Source organism: Alligator mississippiensis, chromosome 4, assembly GCF_030867095.1.
Source record: "Alligator mississippiensis isolate rAllMis1 chromosome 4, rAllMis1, whole genome shotgun sequence".
NCBI classification, from domain to species: Eukaryota; Metazoa; Chordata; order Crocodylia; family Alligatoridae; genus Alligator; species Alligator mississippiensis.
Genome location: NC_081827.1, coordinates 45,146,230 through 45,168,851, shown reverse-complemented (window position 1 = coordinate 45,168,851; position 22,622 = coordinate 45,146,230). Strand labels below are relative to the sequence as shown.

General features: G+C 41.3%; 1 protein-coding gene across 3 annotated transcripts in view; it reads left to right on the top strand.

Annotated features, from left to right (window-relative positions):
- The window catches only part of PTPRZ1 (protein tyrosine phosphatase receptor type Z1), a 231,067-nt gene that overhangs the window by 185,837 nt on the left and 22,608 nt on the right, over positions 1–22,622 (top strand). For all 3 annotated transcript variants that reach the window (XM_019492006.2, XM_014601009.3, XM_019492008.2), the window contains exons 14-19: positions 6,552–6,643; positions 12,211–12,296; positions 14,541–14,561; positions 14,717–14,813; positions 17,871–17,953; positions 19,638–19,772. In XM_019492006.2, coding sequence (XP_019347551.1) covers positions 6,552–6,643; positions 12,211–12,296; positions 14,541–14,561; positions 14,717–14,813; positions 17,871–17,953; positions 19,638–19,772 — 514 coding nt within the window. The remainder of the gene's footprint in view (positions 1–6,551; positions 6,644–12,210; positions 12,297–14,540; positions 14,562–14,716; positions 14,814–17,870; positions 17,954–19,637; positions 19,773–22,622) is intronic.

Genomic DNA, 22,622 nt, shown 5'->3' with positions numbered 1-22,622 from the left:
TTGTTAGTTATTACCAGTTAGAGTCTTATTTTTAAAGTATTTTCTTTTTATAAGTTTACATTTGGTGGACCAGTCTTACCAAATATGTACCGAATGTTTTCGATTTGCAAGAAGTTTACCTCCATATGTCTGTTGTCAGCAAGTGTCAGAAAAATGATGGTGGTATGGCCACCACTGCTTTATAGAGTGAGATTGTTTTTTGATTCATCTTCAAACTCAAGTGTTATGCTAAGTGCAAGATAATCAATATAAGTGCCTAGCATTACTATTTTCCCCCTGAAGCAAAAGTGACAGGTTGGAGATTTTAAGGAAAATTGTATTGTTCTCTCCTCAAATTATTTGCAAAAGTAAATAGAAATTTCTGCCAAGGAAAACTGGCAGTATAACTTTCCCTTATAGCTCTGCGCTTAATACAAAATTATGGCCTCAGAGAAAATTCTACCAAAACTCATGTCATATGGAATGGATTTTTGCTCTTTTAGTAGTGAAATGCTCATTTGACTTATAGGAATGGCAACTCTTAATTTTGATATTTTTTAGAGAACATTTATCACGATCAGTCTGCACTCATTAAATTAAAATGTATAGCTTTAAACTGCTTTAAGTTAGTGGTTAAAAGCCTCTTGTAACTCAAGCAATGGTTCTCAAGACAATATAATGTTCCTTTTTGTTCTGTTTAAAGTTTACAGGGTGTGTCTACATGAGATTTCATAGATTTCATAGATGTTAGGGAAGGGACCTCAAAGATCATCAAGTCCAGCCCCCATTAGACTAATGCACAGTAAAGCATCACTGTCTACACGTGTGTGGGACTTGTTGCACAGTAAATTAGGCTAATGAGCGGTTTGCTAGTACCAAGAAATACAGGTACTAGATTAATCGTGCATTAGCTACTGCACAGTAGCACACATGTTGATGCTGACTGGGAGCAATTTGCAGTTCTCCAGGAGCCGGGAGCTGAGCAGCGCCAGGGCAGGGGAGCTCTCTGTTCCCACAGTGCCAGGCCAGGGAAAGAGAACTTCCCCATCTCCTCAGTTCTGCTGCTGCTCATGCAGTCCACATACCAGTCCACTCCCATTCCCTGCCTGTGCCTGGGGGGAGCCAGAAGCTGAGCAGTACTGGGACTGAGGGGAGCCACAAGGGGGTAAGCAGTGCCAGGGTGGGGAGGGAGGGTGGCTTCCCCTGGTCCCAGCACTGCTCAGCTCCCCCCAAGCATGGGGGGCTGAGGTGAGGGGACAAAAAAGCTCTCTGTCCCTGGCCCAGTGCTGCAGGGAGAGAGCTTCCCCATTCCCTCAGCAAGCAAAGTGAGGGGAAAGCTCAGGGTGTTGCTGCTGCTCGGCCATGGGACATCACCCCAAGCCGGCACTGCCAAGCCAGGCTGTGATCCTGAGCTCCACACAGCTGGGAACTGTCCCCCACTCTGGGACAGCTACCCCAGCTCCCTTGAGCCCAAGCCTGACCCCTGTGCCCCTGCTGGTACCAAGGGAGCCTGGAGCTCCCCCTGGTTGTTGCACAGGGGCAGAGCAGGACAGGGGGGTGGAAGCAGCTCTGGACTCAACTGCTTCCATAGGGAGCAATTTTGCCCCCAATGCGGGCACATTCCCAGGCACAATTTACTATGCCTTATTTTAATGCACAGTAACTTTAGGGTGCATTAATTGCACATGTAGATGCACCCACAGTTAAATAGGTAGGCAGAGAGGACCTTTTACTAAGTTCAGAGCCTAGTCTCCCTGGATATGTATGGTTTCCCAACATTTGGGAGGATTTTCTTGTTAGAAATAGAAAAGGAGACGCAGGAATTCAGTCTTCACAATAGAACTTCATCAGAAATTCTTGGATCTACTAACTGTGCTGATTTCTTGTTTGATGCTATGGGACAAAAATCCATTCTTGATGGCTTAGTCTTTTCTACCTTGGTTATCACTATGAAAAAAACCAACCTGGCAGCTAATGGATTGGAAAGATTATATGTACTCTTATAGAAGCTGTTTTAACAGATTTGAACAATGAACATTAACTTGCTAGGAGGAAGAAAACGTCAGGTTGGAGGAAATATTTCAGAGAAGTTATCCAATTATCTGAGGAGGATAATGGCAAAAGTAATAGGGGTATGAACAGTGATTAAAAGGCTAATAGGGGTTCTGCAGTTATAGTTAAAAAGTAAGAATAGCATAGTGGCACACTGATGTAAAGAAACAGCACTTATAATGATATAGAGAAAATGAAGCATAGCATTAATAGAGCTGTATTGTCCATTTACATTTCCTGTACAGATGCTGTAGTTTATCAAGCTGTCATCAAGTCTCCCATGAGTTGCATTAAGTTGATGGGTGAGGGGTGACCAATATAATGGGGTACAGCTCCCAGAAATTTTACTTATATTTTATACTTCCTTATCTTCCCTGTACTTCTGCAACGTAGCCAGTTAAAGATTGCTTATTACCCTATGTGAGGTTGAAACCTATTCCTTGAAAACGTTATCAGATAATTTGAAACAGAAATGAAAGCCCTTACTGATGAGATTTCAGTTTGCATGCTCAGATGTACTGGAAATGCATTTAACTTTGTAAGAACCACACATACCTGTTCAGGGAACAGAAATTTAACTGTACAGTTTAAATAAGCACAATTCAGTCACACTGTCCTAATTGGAAATAAAGAATGTCAGATAACAAATCAAAGAATACATAAAATATGAAAAATAAATTCTGACAAATAATACAGAACAATGAATAATTCTGGGGAAAATACCAATCTACTACCAAATATTCCTTGGACAGGAGAGGACATGACATTATTGGACTAAAGGGCTAGATTATACCAACAGACATAGCCCTGTGTATGGATGTGTAAAGCTTGAGGCATGTTCCCTACTTGATGCTCACTTGCTTTGAGTTGGGATTAGCAATTTGCAGTTGGTCTGTTGATGGAACAAGGTACACCACCACTTACACCAGCTGAGCTGCACTATGTACAGCATATTCAGGGTTAGAGGCCAGGCTCTGTCTACTTCCATGCAGCATCTGCTTATTCCTGCATGCTCAGGTTCAAGGTCTAGGAAACCTCACTCTGTGCCTTACCGAGGTCTAGGAAATACTCGCTCTAAGGCCTTTATACTGCTGCCTAGTCCAAATCACAATCTTGCCCTAAACTGTTCAGACTGAAACCTTCACTCAGCTCTAGTTTTCTTGATGACAGTATAACATAGTGCTGCTTATCCTGCACTATGGTTATAGCCTCTTTAATTAATGCAACATTTTTATACTGTCTCAGGTTTTGAGTGCTCTAAGAAGTAGTTATGAATTACACAGTTTTAGGTTGGGGATCTAAATACTGTGATGAAAAGGTGTAAATTTAATAATCAGGTTATTGTTGATTGATGGAACCTTTGTCTGCAAGTTTAAAACACTCATCGCTTTTTTCATTAAAAATGAGTGATAATTAGCAAGAGGCGTTGTTATTAACACTTAGCTTAGTCATGAAGGATTTCACTGCTGATGCCGAGCAGATGGAATACTTATGATGATTCTTATTCTAGTTCAAGTAAGATGCTTAGAATTATCTCCCGGATGTGTTAAGGTATAATTTACTTGACGCTATAGTCCACTTGTTAAAAGAAATAAAATATAATAGTCATTGTAGGAATAATTAACGTATACAGTAGTACTTTACTAGGGTGTTTTTAAGAACTCTTTTGAATATTACACAATCATTACACAAATAAAGTGTTTTTTAATTCAAGTCCCTTTGTGTAAAGATTGAATAAAGCCTTGTAAAGCTGCTGTGTAGACACTATGAAATCAGAACATTTGTAATCATCACTGCATCATCATTTATATATATATATATATATATATATATATATATATATATATATATATATATACACACACACATTAAAAAAAAAGTATGCCCCATTTAAATACACAGTGCCCTAAAAATTTGGAATATAATTTTAAGGAGTGGCTAATGACTTTGATTTTTGGAAGTCCTACTTGAGCCATTTTAGTCAAGTTTTATTTTGCAGAATACACTGAACACCAACCTGGCGCTTAGGACCCATCTACCCAAGAGACTGCTATAATTGCATTGGTTCTCATACTCTCCAAATATACTTAGAGTTGGTGATTTAGATCAAAGCCATCTCAACCTTGGTCTCAGATTGTCCAGTATTACAAGACGGATAAAGAATTTCATTATAGCCATTGTGAGGGTACTAGCATTTGATTAAAAACCATTTACTGGTTAGAAGGGGAACTGAGATTTATATTTGTTTCTGTAAGTATCAGGATCTAAGTATGTTTTTTTTTTTATTTGGAATCAAAATAAAGTATAATAAAGTGAAGACCCCCTAGACTCTTAGGTTTGAAAACCAAGGCTTTTGAAAATATGTCTTCAAGAAATTCTTAGTTCAAATAAATTTTTATTTAAACTCCTGTGATCCATGTTCATGGTGTTCAAGAGAATGCTAATATTCATATTAGCTGTCTTTTATTCTGCAGAGTTGTATGTTCTTCAGTTTGTCATTACAGATAGGGTCCTATATAAGTTGATTCAGCACGAAGAGTTCTTGGTGATCTACTTAGGCTGTTGTCATAGTGGAGCAGGGAGGCTATTTCACAAATAAAGATCATCATGAAACTAGCAAAAAAGAATAGTCCGAAAATGAGGGAAAATATAAAGCATCAGGAGCTATGGAAGAATTTTGTTGAAATTAGAATAAATACATTCACAAAAATGTTGGCTGCAGTAGAACAGAAAGGGATGTAGTTAGCTGTATTAATCTAAAGTCAAGTAGAAGGCTGGGTAGATTTGCACCTCATAGACTAACCAAAGTCGATTATATAGAGCACAAGTTTTCATGAGCTAAGGCACACTTCATCAGATGCTGTGAAAGGATGTGCACAAAGCAGTGTATAAGAAGGCAAGTCAAAATGTAGGTAGAGAATCACAGAAAGTGAAACCTTAATAGTAAAATTAACATGTTTGAAGTTACTGAGATAATGGGATAGGGAATTTATGGAGGGGTTTTGGAAATGAAACAATGGAGGGTGATAAATGAGGCAAATAGCTAATTGTGGTACAATAAATGGAATGAGGAAAGATGATAGATGTGTTGAATGGTGAGGAAGTGGCATTTTTCCTCATAACTTTCACATAACCTAGGAGGAGAATCTGCTGTCTTCATCCTAACTTATTTGTTCTGCAGAAATCCATATCTTTCTCTCCTGAAAACATTATTCTGGTGGTGTTTTATAATATTGGATAGGATTGGAAGTGACTGAATCCAGGAAAACTGAGCGCTCTTGTTTCAAAATAGAAAAGCTTGATATGACTATTTGATTATAACATCACATAGATTAATTATAAGGTGCATTTATTCTCTGCAAGTGTTATTAATTCAGAGAAACTATACAGAAGAAGAATTTAGGAAGATAATAGCCACGAAAATGGCAAAAGACCATAGAACCATTTTAGCCAATAGCTTTCAGTGAAGGGAAGCACATAAATATAAAATGAAATTAGTATTTTCTCTGATACAGGTATCTCTTTCTAAATTTAGCCAGTTGTGAATAATATTTCAAATAGATTAAATGACCCACAGCAAAGACTGTTATTAGCAGGTTTAATTATCTGGAGATTTTTTTAATTAAGGACAATGTGCAATTCTTAAAGCAGCAGTTGGTTATTTGGTCTCTTGAATAGCTTGCAGTGTGCTCTCACCAGATGCTACTCTTATTATCTTCACATCTGGAGTGTGGAATAGATGCAAGTAACAGCATGGGTCATAGTTAAGGTTGATTCCATTTGTATTCATCCTTAAACCTCTCTGCAACAGGGTTAGCATCTGCTGGAATCATAAACTCCCTTGCTTTCAGTTATCTGCATCATCATAACCTCCTCGGTTAAGAGACTCCTCTGTGCCATGGCTACATTATGAAGGAACTTTTTTCTCCTAAGGAGTATCATTTTGTCTTTTACACAGCATGTTGCCTTTTACTGCTTTTCAGTATCTGCTTTAAGAAAAATCTTTCCCTGTACTATCAGAAGTGTTTTTGAACATGATTCCAGTTCCAGAATATCACAGTCCATAGAATACGAAAAAGAACAGTAGTTAACCATGTGAATTTGGATGAATGATTAGGACAATGGAGTTTCATTTCCCTTGAAAATGCTGTGCATCACCTACAATAGCTCCAGGTGCAGTCTTGTTCCCTCAACTTTCACCATGTTTGATGTCTGCTCTTTCTTCTGCATTTGGTACAGGTAAAAGAAAATGTTTACTCTGCTGAGTTAATCTTGACTGCTGTGGGGTCCTAGATTATAGGCATATTGTTGCTTATCACTGCAATGTGGTTGTATTTCTAATGAATATTTATATGATAGTAAATGTGTTTGATATTCCTCAGAATACATCTCAGAAAGTTGATTTTTTAGTTAATATTGTCCAAATTCTAGGATATCTCAGAGAAAAATTTGTTTCTTGTATTTATTCCTATGGGGTTTTTTTGTGTTTTGTTTTGTTTTGTTCTATTCTGCTTTTTAAGGAAATGCTTCCAGACCGCTCACTTTTATTTAGAAGATAACACATCACCTAGAGTGATATCGACTCCTCCTGCACCAGTCTTTCCAGTCTCAGGTAATTTATTTTGAAGTGTTTGGGGAATTATTGGTAGCTGTTAAAGAACTCTGACAAATATTGAAGTTTCTTTTATTAAATAGGAGTGTTTGGTACATGGGTCAATATGATAAACAGAGAACCAGGTTTTCCATTTCTCACAGAAAAATGGAGTAAACCACGGATTTTACCTTTTACTGGAGGCAAAGGCAGATTTCTCATTTTACCAGAGAAATCCACAGATTTTCAGTTTTGCAATGAGCTCCCTGCAGGCTGGCAGCGCTCCAGCCTGCAGTAGCCTGGCAGACAGTGGGAAGAGCACGGTCAGGGAAGTAGCACATGGCCTCAGGCAGCCTGGAGAGCAGCTCCCACAGGTAAATGGTGGGGATTGAGGCCCGCATAGGGAGGAAGGGAGGGAGTTGAACAAAGCTGGGGCTGGGGCTACTGGCCAGGTGGGCAGTGCCTGAGGCTTGTGGCCCAGGGATGCAATGCGTGGCTGCAGGGCCCCAGCAGGAAGCAGGACAGGGCTGCAAAGGGCTCGTCTGGGGAGGGTGGGGCCAGCTCCCCACTGCAACATGCATTCCCAGGGCGCAGGGGGTACCTGCTCCCCTTCCAGATCTGTGGGCAGGGCAGGCTGCCTGCCATGGGCTCGAGGGGGGATGACACTGCTCCCCGCTGCTGTGTGCTCTCCTGGTGGGGCAGGGAGGACCCACGTCCCCTGGGGCGTGTGCAGCCCAGTGCTGCAGGGAACATCAGCTGCCTGCCACTGTGAGCACCACACTGCCTGCATCCCCTGCACACAACCCTGTGCTGCTGCCCCCATGGCAGCCACACAGGCGGGGGACACCTCACTGGGGCAGCGCAGAGCTTACAGCAGCAGGCAGCTTCCCACGCAGCTCCGCTGTTCTTTGCAGCCTGGAGTCACATCCGCCAGGCTGGAAAAGTGCCAGGGGAGGGCAGCAGGGTGGGAGCCCACAGCAAGCAGCACGCAGCCTCTGCCCCACACACATCTGGGGGACACGAGTGTGGGCACATGTGGGGGGCCCTCAGGAGTGCACACCATGGCAGGGAGCAGCCCTCCCACTCCATCTGAGCAAGTAGAAGTGGGGAGAAGCCAGGCTCTGCTCCACTGTAGCAGCCAGGGGCAGGGGGCAGTGGACTGCCTTGTTCCAGTATGACACTGGCCCATAGCCCTGCCAGGTGGGAGCCCCCTCCAGCAGGGCTGGGGGAGCAGGAGGTGTGGGTGAGAGTGAGGGGCACCTCAGAAAATTTGCATTTTTTTAGCAGGGAAAACCAGGATCCCTGATGATAAATAAGAATTCCTTGTGTATGGTCTGAGACATAAGCCATTGTTTAATTCACTTTTAAGGCATATATGAATTTGGCATTGCACCCATTTCCATTCAGTGGAGTCATCTGTGCTTGTAAAGAGGCTTTATCCATAAAAAAGGCAGACTGTAGTACTGCTACTCCTCTTCAGGATGTTGTATCTGAGTGAAGCACTTCTAACTTACAGCCAGAGGCTGCCTCAGGAGTTTTCTGAATTAGTGTATCTTTACACCTTCTAGTAAGCCTCTCCCTACAACCTGCACTGCCCTGAATATACAGCTTACAACTCCCAGTGGAGTAGGGTGATGCACAGAAGTATATATAGTTACATCTTCCTCCTTTCAATAAGTCTGCCATCTGTTGGGGAGCCAAAGTCTTGGTTCAATCCTCAGTCGCAATGTTTACCAGAGTTGTCTGTTTTTCTGTCTCGCTTATCTTCAGATAAAAGGTATTTTAAACAATCTAAATGCAAAGTGGTATTAAATTCTATTTTTATCCCTACTACATTTATTTGAGTTACATTCTCCCAACAGACACCAAGAGAGAACAGTATCCTTTCCCTCCCTCGTTCTTCCCTAGTAAGAGAGGGGAGTATTCTTTCTTTACATAAGGGGTACTGACAGCAGTAGCTTTTTGTTGCTAGGGGAGAGAGGAGAGGTAGGCCATGGACAGGCATTTATTTCTACCACTGCAAATGTCCCAAATTCCTGGGAAATTAGCAGTGGTAAAAATCTTCCCAAGAGAGGGAGCATACATTTATTCTAGTCTGTAGATGCCTCTTTGCTTCCACTATCTTCTCCATATGGGGAGAGTAGTGATAGCTGACCTTCTTCTGAGGATGGGAGTGCAGCTGTGGGGAAATGCCCCTGCATCTTTCCCAGTCTGGGGTCCTTCTGGTCTGGGGAGGGTACAGGGAAAGCTGCAGCTGGACTTCTGTGCTCAGGAGAATACAGCTGCTGCTGCTCTCTGAATCTTCCCCAAACCAAGAAAGACCCAATTATGGAGGAGTTAAGCATACAGGTGTTCATTTTACCAGAAGATCTCACATGAGAGACCTTCCAAGTGACTAAGTGGAAGACCTTTCTAATGCATAGGGCATGTTTCCTCTGCAAGAAATTGAATGAAAGCCTGTACACTGGAAGTTTCTGCCAGGAAAGCAACAATTTTTCCAGTGGAAATATAATGCCTGTACATGTGTTTAGATGCAGCTGACTCTAACTGTGCAAGTCATACCCCTCCCAGGTGAAGTCCCTCCTCATTGTACCCATAAATGAGAAAGGAGTTTATACTACCTGGCAAGGGAAGCTTATGGCTCTGTATAAGGCAGCAAATTCTGCAACATGTGGTCATGGCATACAGGATCCAGCATATTACCTTGAATTAAAATGAATAAAGCCTTCATCAGAAATCTGTAAGCTAAAAACTCTTCCACATTTACAGAAAAAGATATAATACCTTATTTCACAAGTACTGCCATTGTAAACAAGGTCGGTCCAGTTTGTTCATTGAACTTAGGCAAAATTTAAGATTCTAAATTTCAAAGAACAGTCTTTGAAGCCACAAATCAGCCCCAAATTCCTTAGCTGCATACATGGAACTTTTGCACATGTGCAAAAATTATTCAGTACACTCAGTATAATCATGCCCAACTTGCATCAAAAGCACTGCATCACAAAAAATGACAATTCTGGCAGTGTCCACCTTTAGTCGAATAGCCTAGTGCATAGAACAAAAAAGGAAGTCTGCAATGGTAGCTATTATTGCAATTATAACTATAAATGGAAATACACTCAGTAGATCTTTATTGATATTCTTTATTTCTTCTGTAAATTTTCATTGGTACCAGAAATGTCTGGGATAAGCACTAGAGATCTGTAGCATGACTCAATGAGTCAGTGGCTTGTGCCTAAGTAAGCAATGCTGGATTGTTAGGGTGGAGCTAAAACCAATTCCACCCTTTAGACAATGCCTATGGCATCTGTCAGCCATTGATATACTTCCATAGTTCCAGTATAACTTTGTATTGTTCATTTAAAAAAAAAACCCCTATAATCTTTGAGTGTCCAAGGCCCCTCCCAGTTTTACCTGCTTCCCTTCCCACCACAGATGTTCCCACCACAGACATATTATTGTTCACATACATTTAAATCAACCCGGGGGGGTGGAGAATTTGCTGCAGAGGAAAAGGGCCTAAGCTGCTTCCCAGAATTATTTTCTCTAAGATCAAGAGGTTGTAGTACTCAGGAAGTGCTTAATATATTTGTTTATATACCAGATAGAAGAGATTTGTATAGCATTTAAACATCTTGTTACCATTTCAAATCAAACTCTTTTTCTTCTGCATACTCCCTGGTAATGGTTATAAACTTACAACATTTTAGAACAGGACTTGATCCTGTACTGATTAAAGTCAATTGGAATTTTGCTGATTTTGTTCATGAGTAAGAATCAGACCCAACAGGAAGGACGCTTAAGCCATTTTATATATTTTGGTGTGGATTATAGTGCTTGTTTCTATGATCTTAGTTCATTAAATGACATATTTCATGCTAGGATCCTTCTCCTAGGTGTGAAGGTGGCATTACACATTTGTGCTGTTTTTCTTAGGTTTGACTGGCTAATTCAATTTTAGTATTCATGTCCATTCGTGTAAAAGAGAGAACAGATGGATCTCAATACAAATCAACAAATTCTGGGTAACTGAAGCCTAAAAATATTAGGTGGTTAAATGATGAACATCTGTTGATGTAAATAACTGTTCCTTGTTCAACGCTTCTGATGTTTCCTTGTCATATAAAACAGTTATGAAATTCAACATTGTGAAATAATAATGTTTAATCCCTGAAAAGGGGAAAAAAAATCTTTCTTCTCTAGAGCCAAAACTACTTAAGATAATATGTATGGCCTTTTAACAACTAATTAACAGAACAGATGACTTTGTTTGCATAGCATAAGAATTCTTGGAGATCTACAAACTAAAAGGCCCAAAGGTTTTTTATATGATCCTTAATGAATATTCTGTACACAAGTATTTTCTATATTTATGTATAATAGAAAGATGTCCTGAAATATAAACATCAACCTGAAATTTCACTATCGATTCTTCACATTTCTGTATTAAGAGAATCAAAAGAGTGTAAATATTTTAATTTTGCTATCCAAAAAGTCTTTCCTTATGTGTGTAATTCCTGTTAATGTTGATTTGATGAGAAGTGCCTTTGAGAAAATATCTGGAGTTAAGAATTGAATTATCCAGCCCAATTCTGAGAGTTTACAGATGCTTAACATTTCTCAGGATCAGGCACAAAAATTATTACAGCCACAGAAACTAGTATATGTACAACAAATAGAGAGAAAATTATTTCAAGAATAACTCATTCCAGAAGTGAACGAGATAGAAAAGTTTTTATCTTTCTTTGACTTTGGAGCAGACACATGCATCACTTAAAGCCATGATATTGCATGAACTTAAATTACTTTCCCAGCATTGAGCCCATATGACTAGACCAGGGTTGGGCAAAATGCGGCCTGGGGGCCAGATGCGGCCCACCAGGCTATTCTATCTGGCCCACAGGCCCCCTAAAAAATTTAGAAAATTAATATTTATCTGCCCCTGGCTGCCTATCATGCAGCCCTCGATGGCTTGCCATAACTCAGTAAGCGGCCCTCCGTGCAAAATAATTGCCCACCCCTGGACTAGACTGTGTTGTTTAATAGGGCCCCACACACCCAACATAGTACCAGGCAACTCAAAGTATTTTGGCTGTGGTACCTAATCTCCCTTTTTTTGGTCTTTGCCAGAATTACCAAAGAGCTCAAGCTCTACTCCTTCCTCATTTCGAACACGCTCCAGCAAGTTGCTAAAATTCTCCATTCACTTTGGTTTTGGTGGGAGTTCATAATGTTCTTCAGTTCACAGGGTACATTCAACATCTTGCCAGATCTGTTCCTTAATTGGGAACATATGATGGCTAGGCAGAGGTGAGGCAGAAATGGAGTCCTGTCAAAGGTGGAGGGAGAGAATGGATCCCCTACATGCCTCATTTCACAATAGACTTTTAAATATGCATCATTAAGCATAATTTAAATAGTGTTAAAAGGCCATTATGATTTTAAAAGAATTACAAATCTCAAAAGTTCCTGCACATGTTTTATTGTGGAATGTTATATAAATATGCTTAAATATGACACACTTTTTGTATTGCTCCATCTTTTTATACCTCACCAAATTGTTTTGTTTGTTTTTTCTTACCACTAAGATGATGTCGGAGCAATTCCAATAAAACATTTTCCAAAACACGTTGCAGATTTACATGCAAGTAATGGTTTTACTGAAGAATTTGAGGTATGGTTCTATAATATCTTTTTTTTTTTAATAAAGCTACAAATAATGTCAGAACATAATGTATTTGAAAGCAAAGAATTAAATACTCTATCCTCATTGCGGAACCAGTACTAAAAATGCTTGTGGATGTGAGTACCTTGAACCTGATAAGATTACTAATATACATACAGCTAAGCACTTACTGTTAGCAGCATTGGGGTCCAAATAAGAATTCTGGCTCAGCTGAGCTACTACTGAAAGACTATCCAAATAGAATAGTAAAATTACACACTGGAATTTGTCAGATATACATTTTTTTTAAATGTTTTTCAATAATAAAACCAGTTAAACTTGCAGATACTTGCCAGGCTTATTCAAAACTTTTATACAAAAAAATTGTAAATTGCTATATCTTCCTAGAGTTCTGATTACCAAGTGAAATAATACATATATGAGAGTAAGAATCTTAGACTTATTATATTATTGTATAATATTATGTGTTTCTCAGAATTGGCACAATTGATTTCATCCTACAATTAATTCATTTTGCCCTTTGTAACTAGTGAATTTCAGTGTAAATTAAAATACTTATATGTAGATCATTAAAAGGCTTTTGATAAACATTTTTATTTTATCATGCAATGTGTTTGCATAATTTATTAACATATTTGTCAAGCTAATTTATAAAATAAGAATCAACAGTTCTATTTTTATATTCAGAGATTTATTGTTAAATCTTCTAGATGCACTCCAAAATAAATAAATTGCGGAGACATATTTAAGATTGGTAATTAAATCATTTTTATTAATTTTAAACACTCAACATTTTATAGTTGCAATTTAAAAAAACAAAACAAAAAACAACCCTAGAATTGAGGAAACTTGTCCAGATTGTTTCATTTTGTTTCTCAGTCCATTCTCAATTTAGGCCAGAAATTCTTCTACGTTCACCTACCCTACTCTTAAACGTTTCCTTCATGGACAGAAATCTTAAAACTCAACCTATATGGCCTACAGACATTCTCCCATTAATTCTCAGCCAAATACACCAGTATCCCACCATAAATAGAAATCCAGTGTACAAAGCATACCCTTTACTCTCAATTTCCCATTGTGGTACAGACTGCACATTATTCAAAATATATTGTTCAAAATCAATTTTATTCATGGTGTCGTTGTGCCTAACAGGGGGAACCCAAGCTCCCTATCCGTCACCTAAAGTCCTTGCTTGGTCTGTAAACTGCCCCAGAATAGCTGCCGTCAGTTTTCTCTCTACCCCTGTAGTATTTACAAAACATGCAAGACTGAACTGAAGTTGTAGTCTTTGCAGAGCTGTCAGAACTATTATTCCAATAGTTTTACTTCTATTATTATAAAACAAATTATATTTCAAAACCTAATTTAGCAGGTTAATAACCTTTAACTGTGACTAGCAACCTTTCCTTGTATTCTTTTTTTTTATCTTAAAAAACTGGAAAGGAAGATATTTTGGCTCTAGGATAAGTCCCTGAACAGTCCAAGAAACATAATTATCATTTGTTTAGACCACAGAAATATAGTTCCTGCTTAACAGTGTGCAATTTTAGAGGAGCTTGAGCTTTCTCTTGAAATTAAGGACTCCATCAAATAAAAATTGAGTTAATACTGTCAAGATTTTGTACAATCTTATGGCTTTTGCCCTTGATTGTGGAACCATTAAGCAGTCCTTATTAATGCACTGAATGTAGTACAACAGCTTCTGTGAATAAGGGTTACAGTATCAGACCTTAATATACCAGAATATTATCACATGAACATATACAAAGTGCATACAGTCCTTCTCCAATGGAAGTTTTAAAATTTACTTCAATAAAAGCATGAGAATTCTCGTGTATCATTTATTTCTTATTTTGATAAGAAAGAAATAAAAATTTAACCCAGTTATATGGACCAAGAACTAATGACTTGATCCTGTGAACCTTTATGAACCTACAAATATTTATTGAACATGAAGAGATTACTAATGTGCGTAAGTGCTCTCAGGCCTATGGCCGAAGTTAAGTCAGTCGTTATCATGAAAACTATTATTCAGAATTGTTCATTTCTTTTCCTTGCATGTATTACGTCAAAAATATTCAGCTTTATTGCAGTATTGTAAACATATGTATTGCATGACCATAATTGTTTTCCATTATAATTGTAATGTGTATAAGCACTTTTATCCATTTGTTGTGTGCTGTGGAATTTGATTTTTTTTTACTTTTTTTGCATTCATTCCCTCATTAGACACTGAAAGAGTTTTACCAGGTAAGAAATTATTTCACTACACTTTTTTAGAAAAGTAGTAGTTGGTAATATAATTTGGTATACGGTTGTGGGGTTTTTTTATTTTAACTCCTATTGTAAGACTTTATTTCTGAGCTATTATTTATTCAAATAGCACATGCACATTTTCTTTTCAGGAAATCCAGAGCTGTACCATAGATCTAGGCATTACATCAGACAGCTCTAATCACCCAGACAACAAGAATAAGAATCGATACATAAATATTGTTGCCTGTAAGTAAACACATACACTTGGTGTTGTATCTTAGAGGTCAATGTGGAAAATTGTAGAGTTATGTGTTATCACAGGAAAATATTCATGTTGATCTGAAAAATAGGGCTCCTATTAAGGCAAAATGTTCTGTGAGAAGCAAAATAGCTTTTCATATCTTGTTAAGTTATTTCTCTGAAATTCTGCTTCCATAACTAAATAGCATTTGCTATTGAGGCCTATTTAGGCTTTTGTGACAAGCCAAAAAAGGATGGCAGACTTCATTATAATGCCAAGGAAGCTCTGTTTTGATTACCAAAGTTAATCCATCTTTGAGCTGGAATAAGGATGATTTATCCTCTTTGGGAGGCTGCAGAATTCCAGGATCTGTATTTGCTGAACATATATAAGTATAGGTCCACAGTTTTCAGGTTGTATTGTGCCCAGTCTCATTAATAAATCAACTTCAGTAATAAATCAGTTTCATTACCTAGAACAAATGTTTCAATTGCTTTTCCTCTCTCCACCATCCCAGTAATTTTTAGCTAAAGTGTCTTTATTTCTCTTTCTCAATCTTTTTTTGAAGTCAGTGCCTCTAGCTTCCTGATCATTTATGTGGCTTATTTTGTTCTGAACTGTCTGCATTTTATCAATAATTTCTGGTAACAAATGAGGAATGTCCTGCATTTGAAAGCTTGCCTAACTTGATCCCAACTACATAGTTGGTCTGATAAAAGATATCACCCTAGGAAATGGTTGCCTATTGCAGAATTACATAAGTATTATCGGAGTGGTTGTCACAGAACTTTATTGATAAAAGGACAAATTCAGCACATCTGGGAAATGAACGTGAAAATTATATCTTCAATACCAAGGATGCTCGCTATATTCCACTGGGATTTCACCATGATGGAAAGGCAGTTAGCAATTTGCATCTGATACTTTATAGGAGTACTACCAATGTGGTTTTGGTCATTTTCTGGAAGGTTTTTAGAGATCATGCATAGCACTAAAACTTTCCAGAGCAGTTCATGTTTTGAGGATATTGGCTGCCTATATGTCCCAAATGCAGGACAGGTTGTGGCCACTCAGTGCAGCCAGTTACCCCAGAGACTTGCTATAGAACCCCAGTTTATGCCCACAAAGGTTATTGTTAACTGAGTCACATCTGACCTAAAAACTTTGTTTACGGCCTCTAATGAAGAGTGATCTATTTAACCTGCCCAAACTGCCACTGCTGCTGTTATTATTATTTGCTACTGCTTTTGTATCTCACTACAAATTCATGGCAAGGTCTTTATTCATTATCATTGTCGCAGGGCACCTTAGTGCCTGCTCCTAGAGAGGAGAAACTGCCAGGGAGAGAGCCCTGGCAGAGCCAATTGAGCACAGCTGCGGGTTGCCGGAGCAACTAAGGGGAGCCAGCTGCCTGTAGGGGGCAGGGCCTGGCCCTTATAAAGCCCAGGGCTGAAGCCAGGCTGGCAGTTCTCTGCCGGCAGCCTGGGAGGCAGGAGCTCTGGGAGTGAGGATGTGGAAAGGAGCCTAGCAACAAGTACCATGGTCATGTGGAGCAATGTTGTTATGGCCATAGGGCTTCGGGTTTGTGTTACAGCCAGGAGGCTTGAGTTTGTTTGACTTTGTTATTACACCCGGAGGTTTGGGTGAGGCTGTAGGGGTTGGAGGAGGCCTCATAAGGGGGCGTAGTGTCCTCATAGGGGCCCCAGAGAGTGTGGGGTGCCCCAGCGCCAGTGAGGGTGCAGTCTAGCACGAAGAAGGCGCATTATTTGCACAGCGCCAGTGAAGGCGCAGCTCGCACGCCAGTGCAGGAGCAACTGGCGGCGAGGAGCGCGGCCAGTGGGTCGCGGGTGCAACCAGTAGGTTGCAGACGGGGGACATAGACCCCAGAGCGCATGCGGGGTACATAGACCCCAGCCCCAGAGCGAGGGGCGATTTCATTGAGAAGCCCAGGGTGGGCACGGCGAGCCCCAAAGAGGGGGAGTGCCACATTGTATTATTGAGAAGCCCCGTGTGGGCACGGCGAGCCCCAAAGAGGGGGAGCGCCATACTGAGGAGCCCTAGAGAGGGGCGATACTGAGGAGCCCTAGAGCGGGGCCATATCGAGGAGCCCGAGACGGGCATAGCGAGCCCGGCCGCGGGCTAGTGCGGCAACACCCCTCAGACCGAGGCAGGGCGCTGCGGTTGCCCCGAGAAGACAGGGAGTAGCAGCGCGGGGAGCCGGGGTCAGAGAGGGTATCCGTGCGGTTGGCCAGGGAAGGGCCGAGGCCCGCTAGAGAGTCCCTGAGCGTGACCGCACCATCAGAGGAGGCCCAGTGAGAGGCGGGGCACGAGAGAGAGCCCTTAGTGGGCTACACTATAGAGGAGGCCCGGGAAGCGGGCGTGCAGACCTAACAACGTCCATTATATCTGCGAGGCTTGGGGCGTGGTATTAGGGGCTGGTAGGAGCCACGCATAGCCCATAAGGCTAGGGTGTCCGGGGAACACCCACCGTATCGGGAGACCCCCAGGGGGTCCGGGAGAACCGCGGGGACAGAGGTCCCGAGTAGCCGTGCCCAGGGAGTCATAGGCAGCCTCCCAATCATATTCCAGCAAGACGTGGCGGGCGAGAACTAGAGGGTACCTTGGGCCGGCCTGACACGGAGCGAGGGACCTCAAGGAGATCACGGCCCTCCTAGAGGACTCTGCCGTGACAATCATATTTACATCATCCATGGCGGGGTAATGATATTTTTCATAGGAACCTTATCTTTCTATCAGTTGTACGTACACATTTTCCATTCACTTAAAAATGGAATTGCACATATGTAACTGACACGGTGATCATCTTTTCCTCATCCCTTAAATAGGCTTCTTACTATTTTTGAAATCCAGCTCCTGCTGTGTATTAGCTTATATTTTTCCAAACTGAAATTTTCAATCTGATTCTCTGTAGTCATCACTGTACTACCCATATAAATATGCTAATATTCAGTTACCTTATTTAACTTTGAAAAGTTTCTTGCAGGAAAAGAACTGTGCTTTTTTAAATGCTGTGCTTATTTTATCTTTTGGTTTCACTGCAGATGATCACACTAGAGTTAAGTTAGCACAGCTTGCAGAAAAGGATGGAAAACTAACTGATTACATTAATGCCAACTATGTTGATGTAAGTGTATTTATTTATCATTCTGTCCATATATTTCTGAGATGGCTGAGGTGCTGGACCATTCAGGTTTCATAGAATACATGAATTCTTAAATATTTGTAAATAAAAGGCCTTTAAATGGATCTTTAAGGATTTAACTCTAAGCCCACAAAAGATGATATGCAGATAAATCTCTAATTCCATCTTGAACCCATCTTCTTGCATGTAGCTATTGTAGAGTCTTCAGAATAGTGGGGGATTTTATGTCTTATAAAGTTGTATAAAGTATCTCCACTCTGAATGGAGTGGAGTATTTTCAAGAATTTGCAAAAATTAGTATGTTATTTAATTCTTCTGTCTGGTATAATCTCATGAGATGTATCTGCCATTCAGGTCAGCCTTGGGGAAGCATCATTTATTTAATTTTAGTAACCCCATCATCCATATGAATGATACTGTTTTATTTCACACATTAATATCATAGAAGATGTTTTCTAAAAGTCTGTCATGTCAGTATTCTGCCAGAACAGAGAGTAGTTTAATATGTATTCAGATTCTATTCCTTTTGTTGGGATGTTGCACACTGACATAGTAATTCCATCCACATTGCATCTACCACAGGTTTTATCTGAATGGTATGCTTATCACTGCAAAAGTATGTAAAAATGCATGAGAATTTTCATAGTAATACATGTCTAAAATATCATGTTCTCTCCCTAGCACCTTTTTTCATATAAACTGGGCATGTCTACATATGTGAGGATTAAGGAGAAAATTTGCACCCAGTTCCCTGCAGACCTGCAATTGGCCCTTGTTGCCACCAGGGGGAGTTCTAGGCTCCCCCTGGGTGTTAGCCCAGGGCCAGGCAGGGAGCACTGGGCCAGGAGACAGGAGTCAGGGGATAGTGCAAGCAGATTGGGACAGGGGGCTGGGACCTACCCCACCCCTGCAGCTCTTTCCAAGCCCCGTGCTGTCATCACCCAATTGGGGCACAGGGCTGGGACCTGCCCCTGACAGGGACAGTTCCTAGCAAGCCCCAGGCTGCACGAGGAAGTCCGCATGTGCAGCTTGAAGCTGGCTGGGGACTACCGGAAACAGAATAGTCCTCAGCCACCACCAGGCTGCACATGCTTCCCTGTACACCCTAGGGCTGTCTGGGAACTGTCTTGGTCAGGGGTAGGTCCCATCTTGAGCTCTGTGGGCACAGGGCTTACTCTTGGAGACCCTTATGTCCTAACCTGAGCTCCATGACTGTGGTGCTTGGGCTGGCCGATAATGATCTCCCAGCCCTACTCCGTGATTGCGATCTCAGAACAGAGGGCTTGGAGCTCCCTGCTGCCAGGGCAGGGGGACATAGTCCCCACCCGGGCTCCTGTGATGAAGCCCACCCCGGCAGCAGGCAGCTCCTGGGGACAGGAAATCATTTTCTGCCACTGGTGAATCGCTGACCGGGATCTGATTTTGTTCCCAGTCAGGTATCTACATGAGTGCTACAGTGCCATTACTAATGCCAAGTAAATTTGCTACTTGCATTTGCAGGTAGCAAATTTATTTGGTATTAGGGAGGTTTACTACAAAGTTAGCATGTACATGTGTAGGCGCACATACTTATTTCATAGTAAACTATGCTAATGCGAAGTTAAGTGTCTTGTGTAGATGCACCCACTGTAAACTAACAAGTGACATTTATTTTATTTTAATTTAGGGTTACAACAAGCCAAAAGCTTATATTGCAGCTCAAGGACCATTAAAATCAACAGCAGAAGATTTCTGGAGAATGATATGGGAGCACAATGTGGAAGTCATTGTGATGATAACTAACCTTGTTGAGAAAGGAAGGGTATGAAAACCTTTATACTACCTGTTTTTTACTGATGACACATACTAAGATTTCTCTTTTAGGTGCCTGTTCCCCTGTCTTTTTCCAATTCTGTTGCTGTAAGGGTCATAGCAAGTGAAGACACTAATCTGCTGATTAATGCAAGATCAGTGATAAAAAAAAAAAAAAAAAAAAAGGCAGTCGTCTTAGACCTTATTCAGGATGAGGCCCTCTAAAGGTGCAGATCTCCATCCTCCCAGGGGGATTTCGCAGATCTTAGTAGACTGGCTAGGGGGACTAGGACCACAGCTGGTAGAGAGATGTCAGTACTTCCCCCTGAGAGGGCAGAGTACCAGACATTCTTAAATCTGCAATTGGCCAGAGTCTGTTCTAGAAACCAACTTTTAATGTTGACTCCCCAGCCAGGTATTACCCTGTTTCCACCTCCACCCAGCCCCCACACCTTTTTTTTGGCACAGGTTATTGAATGGATTCCTGGACATTTGTCAGTCTGGCTTTCTTCCAGAATATTGCATGGAGACTGTATCTGTGGCCTTGGTCAGCAGTTTTTGCTTAGAGCTATTCAGGGGAAACTGTGCCCTGTTGATCTTAGTAGATCTTTCAGCAGCTTTTGATATGGTTGACTATGAGGTGTTGCTAAAGTGCTTACATAACTTACATAATAAATAAACCATATAATTGGGCCCAGTGTGATGCATAAAAGTGTCTTAAATGTTAATACAAAATAAAAATATTAAAGATTAGATATATTAAATACTAAATACATAATATTCAATAATTCTTGACTAGACAAGCCTGATGATGTGCCAAATTGTAATGGTTATCTCTCTCAGTGTTGTTACAGGGATGCAGCTAACATGGTTTTAGTCACATGTAGCTTCTGCCAAGCCTTAGATTAAATCATGATTAGAGAGAAGCAAAATAATCAAAATTAGTATCTACATAGCTCAAGGGGGGGCTAGCAGGGCTTAGCACCCCCAAATGCAGGGCAGTGGTAAGAGCACAAGGCAGCCTGGCTGCAAGTTTCTGGAAGCTGCAGCAGGGGTGTGGAGGGGTGCACGTGCAGCTGTGAGGGAGGGAGTGGGACTGGGGCAGGCTCTGCACAACTGGGGCAGGGCACAGGACTGAGCCACAAACAGCTAATCTGGGGAGCATGGGTCCTGCTGCTACATGCACCCCGGGAGGCATGGGGGGCATGTGCCCCCAGATCTGCATGGGATGAGGGTGGGCTGCTGCTGCAGGCCAGGGCTGGGGCTGTGCCAGGCTCTTCCTGGTGGTGGGGGGTACGCCGGGCTGCACTCAAGGTAGGTAGCGACAGCACTGGGAGGGTGGGTTAAAGGGGGGCTGCAGCCACCTCAAAATTTGTCATAGCCCCCCAACTCCCCCTCCCAATGCACCACTATCCACCCCAAGCGCAGCCTGGCCCAACCCCCCGCCAGGAAGAGCCTGGCTGCAGCCCGCAGCCCACCTTCAACCCACATGCAGATCTTGGTCACCCCCCCCCGACAAGCCACTCATGGCTCTGTCCCACATCCTGCCCTGGCTGTGCAGGGTCTGCCCCTGCTTCAGCCCTGCTCCCTCCCTCACTGCCATGGGAGGGTGCAGATCATGGCCCCAGCGGTGAGGGAGGGAGTGGAGCACAGGCAGGAGCAGGGGACGGAGTGAGTGGGTCCTGCCTGTGCCCCGCTCCCTCCCTCACTGCTGGGGCCCTGATCTGCACCCCCCATGGCCCTTTCCCATCCTGCCCTGCCCCTTCCCCCACAGACTTACCTGCTGGGAGGGTGTGTGCGTGCATGTGTGCACACGCTCAGCCCCCCCAAATAATTTTTGCTCCCTCTGCCTATGAGTATCTTATCACTATTTTATTATTAAAGAAAAAAATTAACAAATTGAGAAAACAGAACACAAGCAGCAAACAATGAGTGTTTCAGGCCGCTGACAGAAGTTAATTTAAAGGTGTGATGGGATCTAATCCTAACAGTCGCCTGCGTGCATGACAAGGCATGATTTTGGGATCAGAGATCAGATCCAAATCATACCGTACTTGTTAGTGCAGGAAAAGCCTGGGATAATGATCAACTAATGATCAAAATACATGTAATAACTTTGTGGCAAGTTTCTTGTTTTATTGCACCATTAATCGTCTGAACCAGGTTACACTGTAGGATGCTATTAACTGGTTGATCATGTCTTAAGTTAAATGTCTGCCATGGGCCTCAGATACAGTCTCTTCTGTATAGTTCTCTGTAGAGAGTTTTAACATGGTTTACATCTTAAGGGTAGACTGGTCTCTCTGGAGACACTTTGTCCTATATAAGATAATATTATACTAAAATGATATTGATCCCAGTATCAGTAGTGTGTCCTTTTTTTTCCTATCCTAGATAACTAAACAGTCTATAGGGACAGGGAATTTTGTTTAACAGATGGCAAATCCTGTTTATTTTATCGTGGATAACAACTGAAATAATTTATAAAAAGATAACATTGAGTGATTTTTTTTTTTTTACTAAGTCCTGTGGACCCAAGGGAAGTATCTAGATTCAGTTACTTTTTAAAAAACCATTCAGGAACAATCTTGAAAAATCCAGTTTAATTAATATCAAGAATCTTTCATGTCAATTAAATCCCACCATTTCTATTTACCAGACCTTACTTATGTTGTCTTACCACTGTACAAAATGAATAAATTTCACAGAATATAAGGACGAAGGAATGTCTCAGTTCAGAGAAATGTATGTTCTTTTCTATAGTCTCCCTGAAGGTGTAAGTAGGAACTCTTTTCTGGAGCTGTGCTGGAGTCGAATATTGTCCATTGCCACCTTTCATTAGTTCAATACCTTCATGGAA